Source organism: Lepisosteus platostomus, chromosome 12, assembly GCF_059453375.1.
Source record: "Lepisosteus platostomus isolate fLepPlt1 chromosome 12, fLepPlt1.hap1, whole genome shotgun sequence".
Lineage (NCBI taxonomy): Eukaryota > Metazoa > Chordata > Actinopteri > Semionotiformes > Lepisosteidae > Lepisosteus > Lepisosteus platostomus.
The window spans coordinates 4,593,137-4,620,265 of NC_142622.1; the positions used below are offsets into that span (position 1 = coordinate 4,593,137).

At 38.5% G+C, this 27,129-nt stretch overlaps 1 protein-coding gene across 7 annotated transcripts in view; it reads right to left on the reverse strand.

Annotated features, from left to right (window-relative positions):
• ppp1r9a (protein phosphatase 1, regulatory subunit 9A) overlaps nt 1-26,267 on the reverse strand; it is a 63,867-nt gene extending 37,600 nt beyond the window's left edge. For 4 of the 7 annotated variants that reach the window (XM_088600521.1, XM_088600520.1, XM_088600518.1 and 1 more), the window contains exons 1-2: nt 25,802-26,266; nt 19,764-21,255 (exon numbers count right to left, since the gene is read on the reverse strand). In XM_088600521.1, coding sequence (XP_088456647.1) covers nt 19,764-21,152 — 1,389 coding nt within the window. In that variant the 5' untranslated portion in view covers nt 21,153-21,255; nt 25,802-26,266. Of the gene's footprint in view, nt 1-19,763; nt 21,256-25,801 lie in introns of all 7 variants that reach the window. The other 3 variants (XM_088600517.1, XM_088600519.1, XM_088600522.1) reach the window with 3 other exon arrangements.
• Nucleotides 26,268-27,129: the final 862 nt, after the last annotated feature.

Consider the following 27,129-nt stretch of genomic DNA (forward strand, 5'->3'; position numbering starts at 1 on the left):
CACCACATGTAAAACGACCTGTCCTTAAGGAACAAACCTTGAACTTGCATTTAACTAGAAGCCCATACAGTAAAACAAAACAAAATTACAGTGAAATGTAATTTAAACGTAAGTACTTAAGGACCTGTTGAATTACTCCTGGAAAAGTCTTTAAGTAAAAGCACACAAATATTAAGAGTTTCTGACCTTTCATTACAATAAATTCAACAACGATATCTGTTCCTTCCACTAGAAGCAAATAATGACTCAGCATGGGATTGCCTGCAACAGGGTCACCACACTGCTCATCTCTACAAAAACAAGCAGTCATTAATAAAAATGATTTCCTGCTCACTCTAGTGTGAAGAGCTGTCATCTACTGTAGTCACTGATGGCTCTTCAGACAGGCGCCTGGAACGACTGAAATGTCATCAGTAAAAAAATGTGCTGCAATGACATCCTGTCCTTGGTTTGTGCTACTGGTATGAGTAAGTGAATATAATCCACCAGCAACTGCAAACAGCGCACTTGACACAGAGAACCTTTTACATCTTGATCACTCTCATGTGGGCGGCACGGCACAACTTGGTCACAACTCTGGAGACTAAGATGTGATTCTGGACCGGTTTTCCTCCTGTGTAATTTCTGGTTGTGCTGTCTATGTCTTTGTTCGATTTCTCCAGGCACTTCAGTTTCCCCCACCTGCTAAACATGTGCTGGCTATGTTAATTGTCATCTCTGTAAGCTGCCCCTTTGTGTGCCCTGCAATAGACTAGCATCTTAGGCAGAGTGTTGTCCCACCTGGCCTAATTCTTTTGGGATAGGATGCAGGTTCTCACAATCCTTTTCCAGAAATATGCTGCTTTCTGATAACAAATAAAACATATAACTAACATGGCATTTCTCTGACATTACGGGATGATGCAGAAACTTCACGAGACCCTAATTTATATAAAAGGAGTTTGCCTTTACCAGCTGAGACTCTTACAAGATCCCAGTGAAAGTGAAATTTACCTGCTACAAAAATAAAAGTCAAACAGTGATCTTAAGGCGTGCAGATGCTTTGACAAGAGCATTAAAAAACTGACACAGCAATATGTTGTTGCTCAAAAGCAAAGACTCATGTGACTTCCTCTTTGCCAAGAAAAGACAAGTAAAGACCTCAAATGCCCCCCCTTACAGCCAGAGGATTACAGGAAGTCATGGACAAAGTCGAGTTCTCATTTCCCACAGACGCAGCCTTCTAATCTGTCAGTCGCTCAGCCCACAGACGAGACACTGGAATGTCCCTGAGACAGAGCTACACTGGCACCACAGACGAAGGGACCACAAATGATAAAAGCTGCCATCAGCAACATAACATAACTTTATTACCATTCACAGCTTAAGTCGCATAATACACCGCATACAATTCCTTACTTTGCGTCTGCCTTTTCCCAAATTCCAAAATATACAGGTTGTTTTCAGAAAAGACGTGTCGGGGAATTCAGAGCACAAAAACTGTGACATATACCTGTACAGGACTGAAAAACAGAAGAAGAAAGTGGCACAGACTCGCAGAGACCCACACAAATGGCATAGAACAGCTCACTCTGTCAGCACGTCATTTAAAAGGACGTATGGTACATAACACCTCACACAGTTTGTGCTAGTGTCTGTTGATATGTTACTGGATTACCGCACAGGTGTCTCATAGCCATTCTGCAGAGCCCGTTATTTACTAGGTTTCTGTTTCAAAAACCCTAAACCTTCCTTTAAATAATACAGTGCATGTTGTGACCTGGACTTGTACTTCTAATGAAGGAAACAAATCGAGGTGTGGCTGGGGTGTGTCAAGCAAGGAACTGTGTACTCGATTGTGCACCTTAACCTTGTTTACAGGTCTGTTGATGCACAGCTCAACAGTAGAGCCCATTAATGAGGCGGAAGGCAGCCAGTAAGCAGCTAATCCAATAGTAGCATGACAGATGATCTGCTGTGCACGGCAACAGCTTAGTGTGCAGCACACGTTCCACAACCATGTAGTTTATTGGCTCAAGGCTTAGCTTTCCACTTTGTGCAGAACTCCTCAATTTCACCCAAACAGCAGTCTAATAAGCATGACCTCCAATCACATGAATCTCTTGAAAACATTTGCAAAAGTGTTTGTCTGTCTCACACACTACAGAACATTACCACAACAAACAAATGCCACAAAGGAACAGCCTGAGCAAATGTTATGGAATATATGCTCCACAGAACAAACAACATTTAATAAAACAAAAGAAGATTCCAAGAATATCAATAAAGAGTAATACTTGTTAATAACTGTGTACTAGTTTTTTAAGGAAAAGACACACAGTTCTTTCCATAATACACAATAGTTATGCCACTAAGGCTGTTGGCTGTAACCAAAATCAACACTGCACTGAATAATTAAATTTCCTTATGAAAAAAGTCTTTTTTTTCCTTTTTAGCTGAACAAATGGCATAATGAACTTCTGTCTGAATGTGTCATACGAGGGGGCTTTGTTTTGCTTAGCAACTGCTGAGTGTCTTTCTAGAGGTTTAAAAAAAGAAAGAAAAAATAAATATTACAGTTCGTTCTCTGAAGGTTGAGTTAGATGGTCTTTAAAGATCTCTACAGCACTTAAAGAATAAATCCCACAGGAAAACCTATAGATTAAGACAGCAATATTGTGCTACTGTCTGTTTTAGCTTATGCAATTCACATTTTTCCCAGGGCTTTCTCTAGCTCTGTGCTGTGACATTTTAAATTCCTTCACAGCTTGCTAAGAAAGTTACTTAGCATTTACCAGCTTTTTCTTCCAGTTTTTATGCGCAACATTTTTTACACTGAATATCTTTGCAATTACTACCACCACCTTCACAATTCTCTAAAATCCTGATACAGCTACAAAACACCACAGAACCTTGTCCGTGTAAGCCTAAACAACACTTAATTTGGTGGAAAATTTAGGGACAATTCATTAGCTTGCAGTATCCAGAAATCACATACAACATAGAATCTCCTTGAGGGTCATTCTAGTACTTTACCGATCTTTTATAGTTCAATCAGTGTGAACAATTGCACCATCATCTTCACTGAAGAGATTAGGTCGACACCTTGGACAAGAGGGTAAAGCACTTGTTTTTGTAGATGTTTCTATGAAATTCAGAACTATTAAATATAAACATCAGAGAACTATCAGCACTATCAAAGTAGCTGCTTTACAGAGCTAAAAAAATACTAAAACACAAAGCCACTGATCAAAGCCGGTTACTTTATTAGCTTTCTACTGTACATCAACCTCAGTAGCAGGAATTTCAAAGCATCATTATGAATATTTTCATATCTAACCCAGATTTCAGGATCTCAGGAGAATGTCTGATCTCGATTTGAGTTTGTTTTACTCAACTAGGGTAAAACCCAACAAAACACATGCACACATATACTGGAAGAAAAAGCTCTGAAGAAAATAAAAAAAATCACTGAAGATGAGTACCAATGAAAAAAGTGTACACAAGAGATTCTAAGCAACAAGACAATCTCTATTGAATCGTTCTGTACAAACTGTTTAGGGTATTCTTCGTTATTATGTTGCCGTCCAAATTCTTAATAGTACTGTATAAGGTGAGTTGTGTAAAACATTGTCCAACCTAGAATCTAGACTAGATTCTATTGTATTTTAAAGAATTTATAAAAAAAAACATCAAAGTAACAGGTTTAAACTTATTTTATACAGTTCATTCTGCAAGCACGTGAGTGGTTATACAGTTATACTATCCAGGTGACACATTTTCACTGCTCATACTTTGAAGTAGGTGTGTATCAGATAGTTCAGTCGCATATTGAGGTTCATACTAACATTCTCTCACAAAAAGTAGTGATAATACTAGCTATGATATTAATCTGTTCAGCACTGTTTGAGCTACGCCTATTAAAACAGGAAACCAAGATTCATGACTGAAAGCCTTAGAAGACAAGATCAGACAATGAGCTGCATTAGAAATGTTGCTCAACGCTGCTGTACGTACATGAGGAGGTTAAGAAGAACTTGCACTTTTATCTAAATGGTTCCCAAAGTGCTTCACATATAGTTTGGAACTCGCATCATTTACTGCTGAAGTACAGCCCCTACTTGGCACAGTCGCCATTGTGCACCTGCAGCCCAACTACAACAGTCAGGTGGAGAAAAGGTAAAGCATTTCACAAACTGAATTAAGGGAGAAATTTAGGGAGCTCATAAGAGCACACCTGCTCTTACGAACAGTGCCATGAGATCCTTACTGACCTACTCATCTCATTTGAAGGACAACACCTCCTACAGCACAGTATCCCCTATCATGATACTGGTGCAGTGGTTTGGAAATGTTTGTTCAGAGGCAAGAGCGCCACCTGCTGGTCTACTAACACCACTTAAAGCTGCAACCCGTTTTTCTTCAGAGGTCTCCTATCTCTGGTATAGTACTTATGCAGATACTAGACATCCTTGAGTAGCTGATGTGCTCTGTGAAAATCAGGATTTCTTCTGCCACAGGTTATTTTTCAATTCCACAATTACAATTGCAATAATGTCAAAACAGGTGCAATTCGCTTTCAGAAAGTTCAAAACCATGTCAAAGGTCAATTTCAATGGAAGCCCTATTGCACTAGTCTATCTGAATGGAAACCCTGTTAAAATACAGCTAAAACCCTAAAAAAAACTTTTCAAATAGTATTCTCTATTGTAGAGGATCAGTTTATTGTTTCAGAAATATGTATAATTTCACTCAGCCAAAGTCTTTTGACTGTGCTGACCACCTTCATAGCAATGCACTAGACCCTTCTCCTCTCTCTGATGTCTGCGTTCACAAATGGCAATTCACAACACAATAGGATGTTCTCATCTCATACGATTTACTTCTCATTTGACAATTTAAGGCAGTAATATAACAGCAGTCCTAAAATCTCAAATAGCTGCCCTAATATAACAAACAATCCTCCTTTGTTTTTTTTATCATTTGTAAGATAATTTACATTTTAGCTACGTTGGTCTGGAACAATGTACACTGACATTCCAGAGAATGGTTTTACAAAAGTGGAACGTTTATGCACTTGCAGCTCCTCCGAATGTACTGCACAACAGCTCAGGGGAAAGACAAAGGCTGTGTCTGTGTCTGTGTCTGCTGCAGAAAGCACCGCATGGCTCCTCACCACGGCCAGCTACTGCTGTTCGTATTAAAAACCACTTTGGGCTTGCTGTGCCCGAGACTGGAGTACCCTAGCATAAAACAAACGCCACCTTTTACTTCAGACTTCAGACAACTGAAATGCCTAATGACTAGACCCCAGTTTGCATCAAGAAACCATTTGATGCTGCTGAATCTTTAAAAATTTAGCATCCTCTAAAAACTGAAAGGTGTCAAGGTTAAAATGAATAAGCACTGTTGCCCCTAGGCAATCGGGGGTACAATCACTTCCTGTAAACACTTTCAAGTCTGATTTTAACACACAGATAAAAAGATACTTCATAAAATATTCTACAAGTAGGGCACCTTTCAAACAAAGCCTAGGAGTGTAAAGACAATTCCAATAACTCAGTCAGGTTAGACTAAAGTCTGGGATAATAATGCATTGACCCTTTATACAGGACTGAACTGCTGGTCAAAACAGAGGTATTGTGATAGCTGTTTTAAAGCCTGAAATGGTCCTGTATTTTCTGAGACAAGTGAACATTTTTAGTTATGACATAAAAACATCAATAGAGAGAAGGATATTTTCTGGTCCAATAACCAGAAATAAGGAGTCACAAATGACAAACAACAGTGTTAAACATGGTTAAAGGAGAAAGCCACACATAAGCACCAAATAAATAAGGAGTGGTATTCAGTTTTAATAGGTACAGCACACTGCATATAGACATATATTTATAAAATATATTATAAGAAGAATTCCCAAGTTCGCAGAGCTCCCAGCATATTAACCTTTAGCTTCACTTATCAATTACTGTACCTGATACATCTGAAATATTGTCAGCTTGTTAGTCATGCATATGCAGTATTCAGATACAAACAAGCTTCAGGCAAAGAATGACAGCACTGGGCAAGCACGTTTTGTTGATTTCGTTGACTCTGTAGGATGCTTATCTGCCTAAGAACGTGTCGCCAGATCCTAGTAGCACATGACAACTTGATGTCATGACCCCTGCCTACAACACAGCCCACAGGATATAAAAAATCCAAAGGGAGGCTATTGAAAGGGGAATGAACACTTACTTGCTTTGTGGCACATGGCTGTAATTAAGCCCCTTCAAGTTTTACATGAATACAGTATAGAAGTAAGATAAGAACGGGCATTTATAAACACAAAATTTCCTTCCATCCTGGATGCACTGTTTAAAATTAAATATTATCAGGAAAGGTGTAATAGTTTTAATAGAAGGTTATGTATTTTATGCTAAGTTACTGTGACAACTCAATCAAAGAGATCTGATTAAGCTGAGTTAAAAATCACAACAAATTCATTCACTGCTTGTCCCCATCACTCTCTAAACAATTATTCGGAGCTTGCTGACACTCCACCTTAGTAGTGGAGAATGAGCATGGAACACTCCCTGTTATATGAAGTAGAAATGACCCTGTCCGTTTCATTTAATTAGACACTTACAGTACTTTATAACTACAGGCAAAATAGGCCAAACCACTTTACCTCATGGACAGTAAATGGCTGAATGCCTAAATAACCATAAACTGGTGAATGCAATACAAAGTATAAACTGCGAGATTTTAGAGGACCTCTTTAACTTTATTAAGGGCAGTACCAGTGTCCCTTAGTGGCACAGACGGCCTGGGTTTGTGATCAACAGTATCAATGGCAAACGCATATTTAACCCAAACCATCTCATTGTGAAAAGGCCAGGGGAACACAAACAGTTAAAATTAATTATGGAAACACATTTGATTCTCCTGTGACTCCTAACGCCACACTGTACTTATTAAAAATCCGAGCACTTACAGTATGGCTAGCCTTCCTCCATTGCCCTACACTCATGTGATCTGGGTAGAGCTCTACAACAGAGACCCTGTATTCACTACGCTCCTAGGAAACCACTCCTTCCAGTAGCAGTAATACAACATTTTCTGTACCCTTGGCTATTTGCAGTAATTCATATGTTATTCATCTTTTTAAAGCCCTTTTTCTTGAATATTGTATATTTTAATACAAGCCAGTCTGATCTTGAAAAAAACTGCTATAAAAGAGCTCTCAGAAGGTATGAAGTTATCAGTCATGACAACTGTGTCCTTTTCTGCTTTCAAAGCTTCATAGTTTTTCTCATTTTATTGCTGCCAATTCTGCATTAACAACTGAATCGGGAGCTAAAATGAGGCCTTGAAGCATTATTCTGGATCTTATTCCTCTATCCCTATTCAGGATTTGATTCTCAGCTCTTTCTCCATCTGTTATAATATTCTCTGAAATCTGGTTTTTGCCTGTAGGCCTGAAATCTACTGTCACTCCAGTGTCACGAAAAACTGGTCAGGATGACTAAGTAATTAACTACCATCCTATTTCCAATTTGTCTTTCCTCACAAACATTCTGAAATGGGTGGTGGTATCAAACCTTTTCAGGCAAGGTTTAGACAGAGAGAGTGCTTAGTCAGCCATTGTTAAGGTAGTTAACGATTTGCTAACAGATCCTGACTTGTTGTCACTTTGATATCCTTTTACTTCCCGATCTAAGGGCAACCTTTGGTACCATCAATGATTCAACTGGCACATAATAAATAAAAAGATTTGCTTCAACAAACAAGCCCCATCAGATTCATCCACATTATACACAATTTTACAACTCTACAATGTCTGAAAGTAAATGCACATATATAGAAAAACTATACTGGAATATCTGGAATGGGGTGAGAGGGGACTAATAAATGTTCCTTAAACAGTTGCATTTGACATGCTGAAATATCCGAGAACACATTCATGCTTTCAAGCTTCAGAAATCCTTACTCTGTACTGTACGCTTATTTTGTAAAGTCTATTTAAAAGAGGCATATTGGACAGCAGACTACACATCCAGGGTCTCTAGAATATGTGTACAGTATATCCAGGAAACAGTAAGTTTATTTTAGCGCAGTTGATGGAAAATAATTACATAAAATGAGCGTTTTTGCATCTTCATTTCTAGGCCATGACCGTGCACACCTGTAATGTTGCAGATCATCTTTTCAGAGCTCATCAGCAAAAGAGGAGACTGAACTTAATTTGATGTGAAATGGCTACTTTGACTTTACCTTGTTCAAGGACATAACATAGTCTAGTATAATATAATTCACCAGTGAGATTTACAGACGTCTGTGCAGTCACCTTTCAGCATTAGCATTAAACAAAACACCAGAAAAGTCCTCACTCTTAGCCCTCTATATATTTGGACTAATAGCACTCCCAAGTTCAACTGGCAGAACTTCATAAATCATAAAATACTTTTATTTTCGGAAGTACCTATTTTTCTTAGGCTGGGTAGTAAGTAAGGAATTAGCACGGGGTTCTTCTGCAATTTTAATCCAACAGTCACTGTAGGACTGATAAGAAGTCCAACACAGCAAGCAAGAAACAGCTAATGCTTCGATAATGTTTTCTATTAATATTTTATAAGATTGCAATCTTTGGGTAAGGAATAAATTAAATACATTTGTCACTTCAACTAGTATTGGGGATATTAAATGTTATTTTCCTGCAAGTTAAAAATGTTAATCTTTCTTTGCAAATGATTCTTAATGGGTTACCTAACTAGCCATATGCTGATCAACAGATTGTTAATCAAGCACAAAGTCTGCACTAGTTTTTTTTTCCATTGTCTCGACTGCAAGAAAAGTTCACGTGCAGAGCAAAGTACAGTGTTGCTAATTAGTCTTTGACTGACATTACATTAAAAGGCCTATTATTAGCATTCATTCATAAGCCTAATTCATAAGGTTTGGTGGAAAAGTAAAAAAAAAACTCCAGACTCTCAAAAAAACTTTCCAATTTACTGTATGGGTGACAAAATCTGATAATGTGTAATTATTAATTTAGGTAATTACTAGCAATATTAGAGAAAGCCATGCCCAGTACATCAAAACATCCAACAGAACCAAACTATAATATGCAGTAGTATAAATTCACACAAGGAATGAATCCAGTTTTCATCTCTAGAAGCAGTGAATAAGAAGATGAAACACTGCCATCAGAAATACATCTTGTTCTCCTCCTGGTCTTAAAATGTATAAAGTTATTAATGACATAACACTGAAACAAGTCTCTAAAAATTTCATCATCCATCATAACCTCTGTCTCTATTTCAGCCCAGGTAAATAAGGTTGTACAGTATAAGGTTTCTGGTAGAACCACAATTATTTTTTACAGAAGCAGTTCAATTTTTGAATCTTTATTTAACCACTGATACAACTTGTCAGAGTTATCCTCATATAATCCCCATTCAAGATTCATAATCCTGAAAGCTTCTAATGTTACCTAATGTCTCATGCCAAAGGAAGAAGGTTTTTTTTAATGTTACAGTATATTTGTATTCTAAAATGCTCAAACTAATATTGACATGAAATAAATAAGGCTCGAGAGTTCTCCTCTTTGAAGGCCCTTGATGTCAGCATTACATCTCATAGAAGCTCCTACTGAACATTTGTTCGCTGCTTTTGAAATGGCTGTCCAATGTTCAAAATTCAAGGACTCCTTACTTGTCAAATTACATTACTGGGCCTGCAGCAGCTTCTGGTTTTTCTTCCAGCCTTAGTAGTTGATTAAACAATTAACCCGATTCTTTCCTTAGCCAGACATTTTTCCTTAACGTCTTTCGCCATTGATTTCTCAGAAAATAAATCACCTCGTTAAAGGCACAGCTAGGTCAGTCGGAGCCTGCTTTGAAGTAGTAGAATTTTGCTGTTAAATAATTAGAACAGCTACAGTACAGTATGTTACATAGAGCTTAGACAGACCAAAAATCAGAAGAGACTAGACCATCCAAGAACTGGGTTAGAGTGCCCCGTTATAGCACAGTGGAGCAAAGAAAAAAAAAATCACAAAGTAAGTTCAAACTGAATTCAGTGTTTGACTTGGAACATAATGCAGGCACAGTTCAGACTGATAAAAAGGTGTCAGATCATGCAAAGACTTCAAAAGCAAACAGGATTCTGAGCTCTCATCTTTGAGATAAAGGCTCAGTACTGGACCTGAATGTGTTAAGAACCTGATGGCCGTATTTTACTCTACCTGAAGTTTTGCTTTAATAATTTGGAAGTCCATTTAAAACAACATAGTAATATGTTGAAAGAGAGCTTGTGTTTTCTCTCTGGTTGTCTGTGGTAATTGAGGGTGTACCTGTATGCGAACAGTGGCTCAGAGATAAAGGAAATGAAGTGTTCCTGACAGATTAGATGGGTTGATAAAAACAGCTCTGGATTGCAGATGACACTACACTGACAAGTGGATTAGTGTCAAACTAACAGCAAGAATTCAGACTTTGGTTTGGATTCAATTGTATCTCCGAGTTCCATTTTATACCCCCAAAACAGAAAAGCAATTATTTCTCAGAGAGCAGCCAACTGAGCTCAATGTTCTGTGTAAAGACCATCCAAAATAAAATGGTCTGTCTCTACTGGTTTGAAGTAATTTTATTCTTCTTGCAAATGAAACGATAAAGCAGCCAAATTAAAGTTCACAAAATAACTCGATGGCTGTAAAAACAAAGAACAGAAGAACATATGAAAACAGGCACAGGTGGATAAACCAATTAAACAATGAAATGGAATTATTTTCTATGACAACTTTCGTAAAAGATGTTTCAAAGTGTTTCACAACTAAACGACACAAAAAACGAAAAGAAAATCTGAAAAAAAGCCCCAAAACAGTAACAGTTAAGGTAATAAATCGTGTTAAAAATATGGACAAGAGGCACTGCCCTTTAAATGCCATTGGGCATACAGTATTACAGAAACTAATCAGAAAATCCATCTGACAGGTCTTCAAAAATGACGGCTATGTGTCACCTCAGGACTTCGCTATGTCAACAATCCACTGAACTTTTGCAACAGAAACTGCTGGACTGCACTGTAGCTCTGCCTCTACTCAGGAACCATTCTGCCAATGAAACGATGAGGGAAGTGAAAACTGAATGAAGTCAGCAGAAATTCAGCCTATATCTATGGCACAGATATTTGAAATACTGCAAGAAATTCTGAATGAATCTGGATCAGGCCTTACAGGAATAAGCAAACAAGTAAGAGGCCTCTATGTTTTGGTGCAGCTTGTTTGGATACAGATTTTCATTTGACAGAGAAAACAAAGCACATGAGCTTAATAATTTGACCATAGAAAAACACATACAGTAGTGTACTTGATTAATCAATCTTATCACTGTCTCTTACAAGCATTGTAAAAGAAATAGGATGATGAAAATATATTTGGGAAGATACTGTACTAAGGCCAAGCACTTTGAGAACCTCCTGGCTTCCATGGGCTGAAGCCACAATGAACTAGAAAATCAGAAAGAGAATTCAAGTGAAAAATAAAACCTCAAATGATTACCACTACTTAGTAATTGAGTACTTATACTGTGTGTAAATGCTAGGAGTATTAGAAATAAAATGCATGAGACTGAATCTACTACATAAGTAGACAATTATAATGCAGGGTGAGCTAGAATCACAGAAATACTAAAGTATACCATACAATTAAATTAAAATATTGAATACAGTATATAAATCGCAATATAATATGCAATATGTAAAAAGTAGTTGCATACAAAGTAGTTTACATTTTAATGTGGGAGGGTGGTTGTGTTGTATTAGAACTAAAGTGTAGAAAGGATAAGCACAAAAAGTAGACTCACTTTAACTTGTTGAAGTTGTCTGAACAGCAACAGGCAACAAAGAGCACACAATATGGTAAATTTTCAAAAAGACTTTTGACAGTTCATTCAAAAAAATGTAATTTGCAGGCATTAGGAATACATGTTTTGGGACTACAAACTGGTTAAAGGACAGGACTGCACTTATAATGGGTAAATGTTCAAACTGGAGCAGCAAATGTATCTTTTTGTGTTGTGACGATGTACTGTAGTTGAGACCTTAATTCACAATAGGAACAGAAATATACAGTATATACGCAGTACAGTCTGCTTCTCTCCCATAAACTATGACCAAGTGTGTTATGGTGGTCCAAACACTGAAGTATTTGTTTCTTCTTTACCTCCATACAAGGCTGCAGGAACTTCTCAAACTGTCTTTCAAATCTCTGACTTCCTAAGCATGCAGAAAATTCACTGCCTTCCATTACTTATCGAAACTCCTTACCAGGACTGACAGTTCTTTAGTGAAATCAATGGAATAAACGTTTACCACAGCACATCACTGAGCCAGCTCTGATTACACTTTCCAGAGGATTGGTAGATTAATTAGGGCTTAAAGTCTTCGGTTTTAAATCAACTTATCGGCTTTCACTACCTAAAGAGCACAATGAAAAGTAAAATTAACCACAGATAAATTCACTATCCTGTGGTCAAGTCTGGCAAGATGAGATTACCCCTTAGAACCATGTTTAGCAATATTTGTCTTTTTTATAACACTTCATGTTGATGTACAGTGTTGTATAAATACTTTTGGAAGAGTTGCAAATCATTCTCTCTGAGGGTTCTGAAATCCTTAATCTTCCTCATATCTTCCCAGTGCATTCCTGTTCTGTATCTCTTCTTTTTAATAAAATCAGCTTGCTTACTGTAATCTGTCCATAAATGGCATATCTTTCAGTACAGAAAGCTTGACGATGCAGAACTGAATTCGAAGAGACACATATCTGAATGTTATCTGTACAGTAAATAAATATACAGCCCTATAAAAAAGTTTTTTTTTCACAAAGCGCAGAAAATATACTGTACCTGTACAACTTAAAACAGACAATGATAAAGCAGTGACTTTTATCTAAAGGTTTTATATGCATAAACAAACTCTACAGTGTCCTTGCTGGTAATACAGTATATAACGTCTGGGGGTATTTACTATTCATTTAAGATTTCAGTGAGCGCACCCCATATACTACACTACACTGTATCAGTAGCTAAATGTAAACAACCAAAGAAATACCCCAAATCTCAAAATTATTTCAAATCAGCTGCAGCTCATAAATTATAGAGAATGAGTGCTAGATTTTTAAAATGACCCACTGATAACCTTTAAGAATTTATACTAAAAAGAGAGAAGAAATGTTCAAAAGAACACTTTTATAGCCAGTTTTTAAACCTAGTGACTTAGCCGTAAGCGTTTTATCCAGTACTCATTACAAGCTTTCCCGCGGACAACAGGAGTTATTCTACATGATTTTCAGATACCCACTCATGCCTCCGTCAGAATCTTGCACACATTACTACCGCCGTCATTAGAAAGGTCACACCGAAGAAGAGGCCATTCAGCCCCGTTAACCCACTTGCTCCTTAAGTAACTAATTAACCCAGGGATCTAGTCCAACCATCAAGGTATCAGCTTCAGCAACATTGTACAAGATTGTAGATTATGACGTTTGTAATGTACCGTCCACATTATGTGGTGCTGTTTGTCGTACTGTGTATGTCTTGAGAGATCAGCGCGATTAAGAATTACAATGTACAGTACATCTGGCAATTAACTACCCTACTAGATTGTTCCAGACTCCCACAAACCTGCGCCTCCTGTTCTCAGTTGAGTAAAGGTATTTTATATTAATAGATTTTTTCCCCATTGTCCTACTTAGTATTCAGTGCTGTTGACCTTGAAAAGCTCAGAGTTTAGGACTGGGAATTGTAATGATTGTATAAACTACTGCATTCAGTTTAGTTATTAAAAATAGAATTAGGGACATTTCTTAAAGCAGGAAAAAGGTAGGTACATTTTAACCAACTATAACACCCACTTGTACTCATGGCCATTGCTGTTTTAATAAGAAGGTTTTAAGACAAACATCTCATTTTATTTATAATATTTTCATTTTACAACACAAGAGATACATTTCTTGCAGCAATGCAAGAGCTGGATATTTCACAATAAAAATAAACTATAAAAGATACATAGTGGCTGGTTTCAGAGATGTTTGCTAAGGATGTGGCAATTAAGTGTTAACCCACAATTTAGATAACCCATTGCCGCAAAAATACAAAATATTGCTTTGAAAACCACATAGGGGACGAATGAGGTCTAGGAATGTACCAGTATTCAGAGAAGCAGCATAGTGCTCACAGTGCTCATGATCTTCACACAACTATACATGGATCCATTACATAGCTTCAGACATGAGCCAAGCTGATGGTGTCTGCAAGAACATCCGAGATGTTTCAAATGAATGGAAGCCAGCAGACTCATTTTGTTCATTTGAAAATTAGTATCAGGCAATGCTTGAAACCTCTCAGGGAATCTAAAGCCTTTTGTGATGTTTTTGCAATATAAAATTATATGTATGATATATTTATGTGTATTTACTTGTTGTTCTCCATACAAGGCCTTCAGCCTTCTGATGAAAGAAAAAACTTTTTTTTAAAGTAACCTCAGCTTCCAAACTCTCAATAGCTTAAATCCCCCAAAATAATTTTCAATATGACTTGAGCCTTACATATATTCGCACAGGCACTAATACAAATATTACAATGGTTATTCTCATCTTCCTTTGACCGACACATCAAGTAATAACTCAGTGGGAGTTAAAAGGTGTAACCTACAGTATCAATATTTTACTCTTTTTTTTAAATTTGCTGATTAGATACAAGATAAACTTATGAAATCTGTTTTGCACTGGAGCTGAAGGTTCTTGATATCAAACTAGTTAGAAATGGCTGACTTTACTCTTCCTTCTCTACAGCACCTAAAAAAACATGCTACTGAATACTAGGTTTCATTTGTGATGAAGTTAAACAACAGATTTAATGTAGATCACCTAATGTAGGTGTTAGTGGGACCAGCAGGGGGTGCTCACCCTGTGGTCCATGTGGGTCCTAATGCCCCAGTATAGTGACGGGGACACTATACTGTAAACAGGCACCGTCCTTTGGATGAGACGTAAAACCGAGGTCCTGACTCTCTGTGGTCATTAAAAATCCCAGGCCGTTTCTCGAAAAGAGTAGGGGTGTAACCCCGGCGTCCTGGCCAAATTTTCCATTGGCCCTTACCAATCATGGCCTCCTAATAATCCCCATCTATGAATTGGCTTCATTACTCTGCTCTCCTCCCCACTGATACCTGATGTGTGGTGAGCGTTCTGGCGCACTATGGCTGCCGTCACATCATCCAGGTGGGGCTGCACATTGGTGGTGGTGGAGGGGAGTCCCCATTACCTGTAAAGCGCTTTGAGTGGAGTGTCCAGAAAAGTGCTATATAAGTGTAAGCAATTATTATTATTATTATTATTATTATTAGATACTTCGGTTTAAAACTAAAGTTGAAAGAATAGTCCACCAGCAATACATTACAAAGGTTCAGCAAAGCCATTGAAATGCTAATGAGGTGGATATGATTGCATTAGTCATCCACATCTTAATCTGGGGTGCCTGCACCCCCAGGAAGTGTGAGTCATGCCAGATTTTATTAGAGGATAAATAAAAAGTGTGCAATTTTTCATGTATTCTTAATTTTACTGCAACATTAAAATAAATATAGAATTATCTCACTTTAATTCTGTTATGATGCATCTTAGATTTAAAGAACAGAACAAACCAACTTCAATATTTTTTGAGAAGGGGTGCAAACACATTTTGCAAAAAGGGCTGTGGGCAGCAGTAAAGGTTAGTGACCACTGGTCTACACCACGAACTGGAACAGCACACCTTAGCCATGGCTCAGTCAGCGAATGAAGGATGAGCAAGTGCAAGTTAGACCTGGCCTGGCCTGGCAGGACCACTAGAATGTGTGTGAACTCTGAATCTGGGGTGGTGGGATGGCAAAAGTCATGTCACAGTACTGAAGAAATGAGGTGGACACTGTCTAGGGTCAAACTCCCAAAGAGCCACATGAGATTAGTACGACACCAACATATTTAAGCATTTTATTAACCTTGAATTTTATTCACACAATGCAAAATTACTCAACTTTGCCATTAAAAAATATTTCTGATTAAAGGCATAAGGAAATACAAAGAAATTGGTACAAACTAGACATATCAAACCAATGTACAACAGTAGCCAAGATGTAATATCTATTTCGCCTTCTGACCGCAGAAAATCTTGATTTAATTGAAAGCACACGTACAGAAGCTGCTTTGTACAAGGCCGCACTGGAGAGCCATGGTAAGGTACTGGGCCTGCAGGATCCGTCAATCCAAGAATTAGTAACGTATCGGATGTCTCATAAACAAGTCAGCTGCTCAAGGATTTATTACACTGAGGCTCTTCTCCAGGAGACTTCAAAAGGCTGCTGAATATATATTTTAGACTTCACAGCTGGAGAATTCGAGGATGAACACAGTTTCTTTAGCATCTGCAGGAATGGGAAAATCCCTGGTGAAGGGCAAATGTGATATGGAGGAGACCACGTGTCTTATAGTAGACAAGGCTCAGGGTTTACATTTCATTGACCTAGAAAAACCTGAGCAAAACACTGTTTGCCGTATATCTGACATTGTGAAACACAGCATATCTGACAATCCCAGACCTGTCTCGGATCTTTCAGCTGAAGTGTATTCAAATTTACCTCAAACATGATCCAGATATTTCATCATGTTATCTTCATCTTTTATTAAGACTTTCATCAAGGTCCAACTAAAGTATATACTGGCATACGAACCAAGCTCTGGGGCTCACTGCATCTGCGTTTTAACTCTCGGCATATGCCTTTCTAAAAAAATATCATTATGAAAATAAGCTTTCTGGCAATTTGGACTGTACATTGACAATTTATTTTTTTTAGAAATGTAGCGACTTGTAGCGACTGTGGATCCACACCTACAGTAGTTTCCATCCTGTGGGATTCTGTGCCAACCTTCTCATATAGCCAGGATAAGAGCGTGCCTGTTCACTGGTCTCCGAGCCCCAGATGCCTTGTCATCCCACCAACGTTTAACGAAGGTGGAATCTGTGGAGGAGAGCATCCATGGCACAAGTGCTACATTGACAACTGACAAGAAAAGTGCAGGAAGAGGTCCGTGAATTTGGTCGGTGTAGCACTTTATGATCAGATCACCATCATTCACTAGGAGTGGAGTTCTGTAGCAGCTAGACACCCCTGACCACACTGTCGGTGCGGGGTCATGACCTTTAGTCTTTCAGATCACAACATACAACCGACAGAAAGTTGTGGCTGTATGGTTTGGAGAATTTGAAACTGGCTTTGGACATCTGAGACAAAGAACGAGAGTGCACAGGGATACTGTATTTCAGCCTCCAATATGCCAGTGGCCTGAAGGCATTGTTCTCTCCATAAATCAAGAATATTTGTTCCCCTTTTCAGTTTTTCTTTCTGAATTTTCACCAGGCTTGACATTCAACAAGACAAATCAGCTGTTACGAGTCCTAAGAGTCCTACAATATCCTGGAAAGCTAATAAGGTGATTAAGTGTAGATGATACACTCAAAATCAATCAAATGTATCATGGCAAGTCATGAATGATCAATTAACCCAAATAGCACCAAAACTTGTTCCTCAATATCCAAAATCCATATACTTTTTCTAAAAACACACTTGGAATAAAATAAGTTACTTCTGATGCTTTCCAGGAACACTACTGCTTATTCTGTTCACAACATGAATGACTACGTGGAGGACATAAAAGATTTCTTTCAGTGATTACTTACAGTAAAACATATTTTGTCTTCTGGAAAATTGGAAAACACTGTACAGGACCATTTGTCAAAATGTTAATTTAAAGAATTCCTGTGTCCATCTCTGGTTTCATAAACCATTTACGCATTAAAAGGTCCAGCACTTTGGAGCAAGAACAAAATTAAACTGTCTTAGAGTTATGATCTGCCAGGAATGAGGAAAAACAAACCCATGACAAAAGAACGATAAATGCTGCCAAGCCTATAATATATCAGACTGTTTGCAAACAAAGGCTGTGCCATTCCAAAGCCGAACCACTCCAACGTTCCCATTATGCACTTCAACAATACTTTTTTCAAGTGATGAGGACACTGGTGTGCACACTATACGGGTTCTAATAAATAGCCTTGAAGTACATAAAACACGTTTTGTTTGATTAAATTTATAACAATAGTAATCAAAGAGGGCACCATGACCCTGGCAAATCTGCTTAATCTTTTCTTATTTGGACAAATAATGTACCCGTTCCTATAAAAAAGGAACGGCATTACACAAACTTCCCTCTACTCCAAAAACATTCTCTCTATTGTTCAGAAGACTAACAAATTTATCAAAAAGGCTATACAGACACAGAAAGCTTAGCAAATGCCTCATTTAACTCCATTTGTGTTCATGGTGCAAGATTAACCAAATCAATAATGTTATATAAAAAAGCAATTTGCAAAGTGTCATTCTCATTTAAGGTGTTTATCTTATTTTGGTGCAGAATACTCAATTCACCTTACATAACACATTCTTTTTGGATTAAAAAAGTATTTTTCTCTAGGAACTAAAAGAGGAAGCAACCAGTGACAATGTTTGTGCACGTTGACTAATCTTTGTCCTGTTTTAATATTAATGTCATACACTGAAAACTGGTTAAAGGAACAGACTTGAAATAAGGCAGTTTTTAGAGAATAATACACTTCTGTATTATTCAAGTTCAAGCTGCTGTCATTTTCTTTTTAACTTTTGAATTATCTGGCAAAACTTCCCCTTTAACTGATATAACAAAAAGTTTTTAATATATTAAACAGAGAGCAAACTGCAAGCTTGGAGTTTCATTATGACGTTGGTTCTCAAGATGGGAGTCTTTCCTGCGCAAGAGCTTCAATTCTCCCAAACAGTATGCAGTCATCAACCTGTTGAAATGTGGCTAAGATATACTGTACCCAAAATTGTCTTATAGCTCCAATGGATGAGACAATGTCTTAAACTAAGGAACAGACAAACAAATTCTATATTTCCAGTCATCTGACTGACCCATTGGCAGTGACAAAAAAACGAACTACCCTACCCTCATATTTTGGAGCTGACAGGAGAGTAGTTTATCCCAGCCAAACTTCTTCACAGTACATCACAAGGCAGAATTGGAGTAAAATTAAAATGCTTTTGGTGCTCAGTGGCTCCTGGGAAATATATTAATACATACTTGGAGAAACTTCACTTTCAAGACAGAAAATGATAATTAAAATATCACCAGGCAAAACCCTTCTTGTTTACCATCTCAGTTTCAACCGAAATCTTCTTGACATTTGAACAAAACTACTGTACAAGAGAAAAGGCTTTCGATGAACTAAGCCTTCAGATCTCTGAAAATCAACTCGAATCAGTGCCAAAGAGTCTCCTTCACTGGACAGTGCTTACACAGCAGCCCTAAAGGGTAAGGCAGGCTGCAAGTGCTTCTTCACAAATCAGTTTGCAGTGATGATTTGCCTTGCACAGTCATCAATGCAGTTTGGGGATTTAGGAAGTCGATTCCAAAATATCCTGGGAGAGGATAAGTAATTAGAATTAACATTTATTCCAAGACAGGCAACAAAAAGGCCTATACAGTACATCAGCTGTCATATGTTCATATTTACAGATATTTTACTTCTTTTGCTGCCCATACAGCTCAAATTTCATTCATGCTTCACCTAATCGTTAGCTAGTTGATGGTGGATTTGATTTAAATGGTACTCTTATTTCAGAGCTCAGAATGTTTCCGAAATAGGATGTTGAAATGGCAAACTTACCATGATTGGAGCTGTACTAAATCTAATTTTTCTGTTTGAAGCGACATCCTCTTCTTCTGGCAAGCCAGGAATTTCTACAATCTCCGAATCGGGCTCATAGTGGCTGTTCTCCTCACTGCAGGCTTGATCCTCGGGATCTGTACAGCTTTCTCCCCAACCCTGATAATACATAGCACTTTCAGAAGTGCCAATCGCCTTCTCACTCCCAGTATATCCTTCGCTGGGATCTTTAGCGTGCTCATCTGAAACCCAAGCAGAATCGGCCAGCACAGGGCCCTCAGCTTGTTCATTTAGCTGACTAGGTGGCATCTTTGGGATTTGTGTTCTGTGCTCATCGCCAGCTGAGGGCTCAGATACTGCTGAATCACTGTAAACTCCATCCACCTCTGACCCAGCCACAGCTCCCATCTGTCTCTGTACACCACAATCACTTGCAGCATCTGCACGGAAATCTTCGGCATTTCCTTGGTTGTACTCCATTTCCTTTTCATGTTCGTTCCTTTGCTGGCTCACAGAAGAAATCCCCTTGCCTTCGTCCGCCGTTTCGGACACAGGACTGGGGCTTAAAAGGTCCTCCGATGAGGATGAAAGTGGGATCGCCTGCTTTTGGCCGTGGCGTTTATGTCTCCGGTGCGGTGGAGACTGCTGCCAGCTAACGTCATCTTCGCTGAGCTCAGTCTGTCTTTGAGAGCCATCGGGGGAACACAGTCCTTTGCTTCCAGTCTTCTTCCAAGCCGCTGCGTTTTGTTGGTCGGCGTTCTCAAACACGGCGCTCAGCTGGCTCACCGTCGGAGACGAAGCCTCCGTTCTCGAACACAAACTATCCAGAGAGTCGGTGCTGCCCAGATTAGAGCGCATGCCCTTCCACTCATCCAGGTGCTCATGGGATCCTTTCCGGTCTTTGCCGGAAGAGGAGCGCGAGGACTGAGAAGTCTCCCGGATAGTCTGCTCAAACATCTTCCTCGTTTCCGAAAACTTGGAGTGAGCAGTCCCATCCCGACTGGTATCGAATCGGCTAACCCGTTCGCTTACAGTAGCCTGCAGTTTCACAGCCGATTCACCCGTTTTGTCCACAGACGGTTTAGGCCTGCGTATCTTTTGAGGGGAGGAACCTTCTTTCCCTTTGGTTTTGGAGGGAGGTCCAGTGTTCTCATTTGGTCCCATTCCCATTTGCATGAACATGTTTTTAATCCTGTTAACGTTGGAGCCATACTGCCTCCCTCTTGCTTGTGGAGGTTTCTCACTGCCTTCCTTCGGCTTTGGGTCTCCATCTCGCCTGGGCTGATCGAACGCGTTTTTCAGGGCCTGAAATTCTGTCCTGTAAGCATTGCGATGGGGAGAAGCACTTCGGAGGGTGGACCTTTCTCCCGAAGCCTCGGTTTTCATCATGTTTATTGTGGGCAAGGTGCTGCTTTCTGCATAGCTGGGATGTCAGATCACGTTTTCCAAGGATTGATTCTGATTTTAATCTTTGTTGTTAGACACATAATAGCTGAAAGGAGAAATAGAAAAAATGGTTACTACACAAATAAAAATGCATTAATTGCAAATCTGACTGATGTCGAAATTCTACCTTCAAGACCTATGCATAAAAATCCAAGATAACCCCCACACATTTTAAATGTTTCAGTATTCTAACATATTATATTGCATGTTGTTAAAGTAGATATACAGTAAAATACTCCACTTTAGTTTAACTGTTTATTAGCTGGACCTACTCCACAATTTCTAAAGGGGTGTGCCAGCAACTGTTCAAGATACACATTATGTTCCAATAATTATGCAACTTCCTCTTACATACGAAGACCCATGCTTTCAAAATACACCCATAAAACACCTATCCCAACCGTTTTTCTATAACATAACATGAAAAAAACTGTAAAAAACATAGCCAGACATAGCTGATTTAATAGAAGGCACATAGCAAAAATTCAATGTACTGTGAATACACATAAATCAGGAACCATTTAAAAGTAAAGCCAACAATATATAGTCTGCTTCACTTTTATGTTTTGATTTATGATAAAATGTTAATTTTACTTCAAGAAAAATCAGAAAGACCTTCAAACACATTGGATCTATGGGCACCTTTAATGTTAGCATTAACTGCAAACATTATGCGATACTGTCGGAGGACATTTAAGTTTGTGACAGAATTTTAAATCTGGGCAGCTCCATGGCTGAGTTCACATTTTCAGCAGCTGAAGGTGAGGAAGTCTCAAGTGGCAGAGAGACGCGTAACTGCACTTCAACTTATAAAACAGACCAGGTCCACACTTACTCACACTTTTGTGCAAGAATGTTTGTTATTTAGTCAATATAGCTGTGACATAAAAGGTACGTACTGTACACAGACAATTATTAATATACTGTATTCTGACATTCCTTTGAAGTCAAAAGTGTAAAAGACTCTAAAACAACAACCTTGCAGTCGATGAAACTGGATCATCACAATATCATTAGTCACTATTACACAGTATTTTGTGCCATCCACGCACCATTCCAAGAAACTGATCTCAAGAATCATACTCAAGCATGCCAAATAATCTAGCTCCAAGCTTTTACACTGCTGTAAGTCCATTATTTACTAGGGCTTAATTTGTAAAAACTCTATTAAAATAAATTAGCTGTACAGTAGGTCCTATCAGTACATTTGACAATGGATTTAGTAATACAGTATCCCATCAAGCTCTGTATGTTTATGATTACAGCCCTGGTGAGACAGAAATTCCAAAGTAATGGTTATGCATTCATTTTCTGAAACACACGAGACAGAAATGCCTATCGTGCACTTCACTGTGAATTCTGAAGTTTTGCTTGATCGTTGCCAACATAAAAGCTTTGACTTTGGCATCTGAACAAGCCTCAGCATCACAGACGCTAAACCAAAGTTACGAACCAAAAATTAAACGGCAAACAGCAGCTGCTTTTGTATGATCTCCTGTGCTGTTCTGTACTTGCAATGTCCAAATGATACACATAATGTGGGCTATTAACATATTAACTGTAAGAGTATTACAGCAGAGCTCTCGCTAACTGCCCTACTTACAATGGGACTCAAGTACCCCTTGAGGTGCTCGTGAGTCCTTGAGTACGATTATTAAATGTGGATGCTAATCTTGTGTAGCACTTTCAGATTGGCTTGCCAAGCCTGTTGTGGACAGGACCTGATTTTAACAAAGCCAGCTATCGCTCTTTGAGAGTACATCTGACATTCTGTTTTACGCCACTGGAATGGAGAGTAAAAAGAGTACAAAGAGCTAGAACTAGTGGAAAACAAAACTTCAAAATCTTTTACCACCTCTTAATACATTTATGTTGAAGTCAGAAGGGTGTAGTAGAAGAGAGGGGAAAGAGGCCAGGAGGAAGACCTAGATTGCTTGACTCGGTGAAAGAAGAGTCAACAAGGCGGAAATTTATGTTGTCGCCTGGAGAGACAGGACGCGCTGGAGGAGGCTAGTGGGTGAGGCAATGGACTGGCTTTCGGTTCAAGACGCCACCTCAGCAGTAAGTAAATCAGGAGGGTTAATCCTGAACGAGTCATTTGTGGCTGATTATTAAATGCGAGTCGATAGCCAGATCTATGTGACTTCAACAAACATCACAATTTCTTGGGACTACTGCCCATTCTGGGTGGCTTGGTCTCCAGATGATGGAAGAATCTGTTCAGCAGGATGTATTGTGTTTAGGTCTTTTCCCCTATACTTAGGGTATTTCCCATACTTGATCTGGAATATGTTTTTGCGAGCTGTAATTGTGTAAGCATTAAAAACAGGCAACAAAGGGAAGCATTCTTCTTGGCTCTTAATGAAGAGACTCCCACCACTGAAGCACCAGAGGAAATTCCACTCCAGGCTTGCACAACTTGCTCTCCCTAAAGCTCAGTTTTTTGTGCAGGGGGGCTGTTGAAGCATGAACTCCTGTAATTGCATGGGATGGAGGTGCACCTCTCCATTCCTCGAGAACCAAAAGGTTTTTCTCAACTCAGTTTTGCTTAACCTTTTTAACTGTGCAAACAAGTGCCTTGAAGCAAGGTTTCTGAGTCTTAGACAAGACATCAATAACACCCTCTACCAGAATAATACTATTCATTACTGTGCACAACGACGTGACATTTTGCATTTTGAGTTCTGCTCTTTTTGTGCAGTTTCTTGATATACAAACAATTCTAAGGTGATTCATTGAAATCTACTTTAGGTTAGCAGATAATCTCTATAGATCATGTATTGTATTACTATGTACAAAAAAAGTAGCCTTTTGCTTTTTGGATATGTAGAAAAGAAAATAAACATGACAAAGTCTTTAAGTCCATGAGTTAATAAGATATTACTTGTAAATTCTACTATTACACTTGATACTAGCTGCTCAGGTCTAGTTTATCTCGAGTTGTTCTAAGCATGTATTTTCAAGATTATAATCAATGCAAATTAAACTGCTAAGTGACAAATCTAGGTTTCTTCACACCCCCAGAAGGCATTAATAAAGTTGATAGACATTAGTGGAAGGTTTACAGTATGTAAATTGTTGAAGTACATACTATACATGTATCTAATTGTATCTAAGAGGATTTAGTATTTGCACAGAAGTGCGGGCAGAAATGAATTTATCTTTCTATACAGGCCTAGAAGTACTGCCCTTGAAAACACAGATGCAGTTCTCTCCTGCACAAAACCCAGACAACACGTTTTTAATCAAGCTCCATCATGGTTAATTCAGCAAACTCATTACTTAAGACAAATGTGCTTTATAATGTCAAACCAAAGAAATGTATTGATACTTTTCATAATTTAAAATATTATATCTGTAATATTCTTTAAACTCCAAACGTCTAAATGCTGCATCATTTTAACGGGGTTTTAATCGGCTTACATTCTTGAACTCATTTCTGAGGTACAGTACATAAGGACTAGTACACAAAATCTATGCTTTAGACTAATTTAAACAAAGATTTCGGAATACTATTATATTTTTTCACTATGTTTCCAGTGATATTAAGGACAAATACAATATTTATTATTCCGTTAAGAAACCGCATCCGACTCACAGTGTTCATCATATGTCTTCTATTAATTTCCCTTCGTTTGTGTAAACAAGGAGTTAATCATTGAAACTGAAGTGGAAAGGAAAGTTAAGGTTCACAAAAATACCGTGAGAAAACATGTCAGCGGATTTCTTAATTAGGTTATTAAATGCGCCTTTGACACGTATTGATACGGAACAAAAAAACTTCACCTCTCTTATCCTGTAATTATCTTCCTCAGCTCCGGAAATAACTACACTTAAATAATGTGATGGAGGTACTGTACATATATTTAGAAAAATCAGAACCTTCAATACCAAAATACGTCTAGTTTGTTTATGAGCAAGATTTAGACAGCCATAGCATGCGAAAGGCGAGGAATGACCCGAAGTTGGTCATAGATACAGTAAATACATAAGCAAGCTACATTCAACGCGAAAATCGACAGCTAAATTGCCGCTCAATTAACGAATTGTACATTCCCGCATCGGCTCTCTGTAAAACAGTCAAAGATCAGAAAGAAAATCGGACATGAACCGATAACTGTCAGAAACGTATTATTTCAATCAAACATCATTCTTTTTTATTTTATTGGAGTGGAAATATTTACCAGTAAAGCACGGTCTATCAAGATCAACTTATATAAAATTGTTGCAAAGTGTACCAATACGACCCCCCCAATTAAATAATTTAGACGCGGTGTGAACTCCTGCGTACGGTATGAAAGCATTCGTCAAAAATGCACAGAATTAAAAAAAAAAGTGTTTAGACTAAGTGTGTTACTATATATATCAACGACAGAAGTGTTTCACAAGTAAATAACATTTAATGTCGAGGCATAACGTAAACCACTTCCTTGTTTAAAAGCCTGGCACAATAACAGCAAGCCGGGTTACACGAATTGTGCGTCACAACAAGTCCTCAATATAGCAGAAGTTAAACCGTGAAAACAAAAACAAAAAAAGCCGAGCAGCGCAACCTTTAGCTGTACACAACGACGCTCAAAAACAAGACTTACTGTACAAGTACGTGCCTCGTCTCATTCAAAGCATGATGCCGAGTGAATGAAAGCTCTTTTGGCGTCATGTGATGTGGTAGTCTGCGCAAAGCCAGGGTGTTACAAAAATCTTCTAGCTGTGCAGATGTTGCCCTTCTGTGTCATCCTTTCTCTTTTTGCGCAAGTTGCCCAACCTGCACACCCGAGCGGCTTGACATACCGCTGCTTCTATCCTCACACCGCTAGAAAACGCCATTGCAGGCAATAGGGGACCCGGCCATACGCAAAATAGGGGTGGCGGTCGACCGTGGTAGGGCTGATTGGTAAGCAGATTGAAACGCGGCGCAGGTTGTCGAGCTCGATTGTTTTGCTGCCGCGTCTCCGTCCTGATAAAATCTGATAACAATCAATTAGGCGATGGGCGTCCTTTACAGCTCCACGCGTGTGACAAGTGTTGCACCTTTCCACAGCCAATGGTTTGACCCGACAAGCTCCAAGCCATGAATTGAGTAAGGGGGGGGTGAATGCGTATAAATACCAGCACATAAAGACTGTTGCAGAAATGATTGGTGCGCTGCAGAGAATGTGAGGAAGGTGGTTTGTCGTCAGAATTTTTAATACTTGTTTAGGGGGGGGAAACGGTAACTTGTATTTCATCCGTTTATGTAAATATGTTTTGCTGCTGCTGCTGCTGTCTGGCGAGTGGTGCAACAGTAGTGTATTTTGTAACAATTGGGAGTCTCAAGGGAACTGTACTTTTTATTCTATGCTCCCATAAATTGTTTTCCTCAGGTGACTTAAAAATTGTTTTCATTTTAAGTGCACTTGTCGTTTTATTTTAAAAAAAAGACATCCATTTCTTTAAACGTAAAGAGCAGATATACTGCACAGTACACTATGTGCGCTTTTCGTGATCATTTTCCTCGAGCGGTGCGACATCCCTGGTTCTCGGAAAGTAATTTAATACTAGAAAAACCTCATACGTTTTAATACTGTAGGTTGTGTGTTGATGAATTTCCATCTTAATGGGGTTTCAGTTTCATTTAGCGTTAAAGTGTGATGTAACGCGGTATTAGGGGAAGAGAATTTGAATACTACAGGAAGCAATTTGGCTCCAAACGCATTCTTCTTCAGCTACCTACTGTAATGTCTAAGCGATTTTGGGATGTTTGAAAATTATAGGTTCTCACTGAATGTCTAGTTGGTCAATTGCCGTGAATATGGGCATCTACTAAGCCAATGATAATTTATGTTCTGTTAATCATCGTAAAAAAAAATTAGACTTGTGTTGTTTCGGTTTGTTTTCAGCAGCAATAAAAGCTTGCAGCCATTCTGAAAAAATACTGATT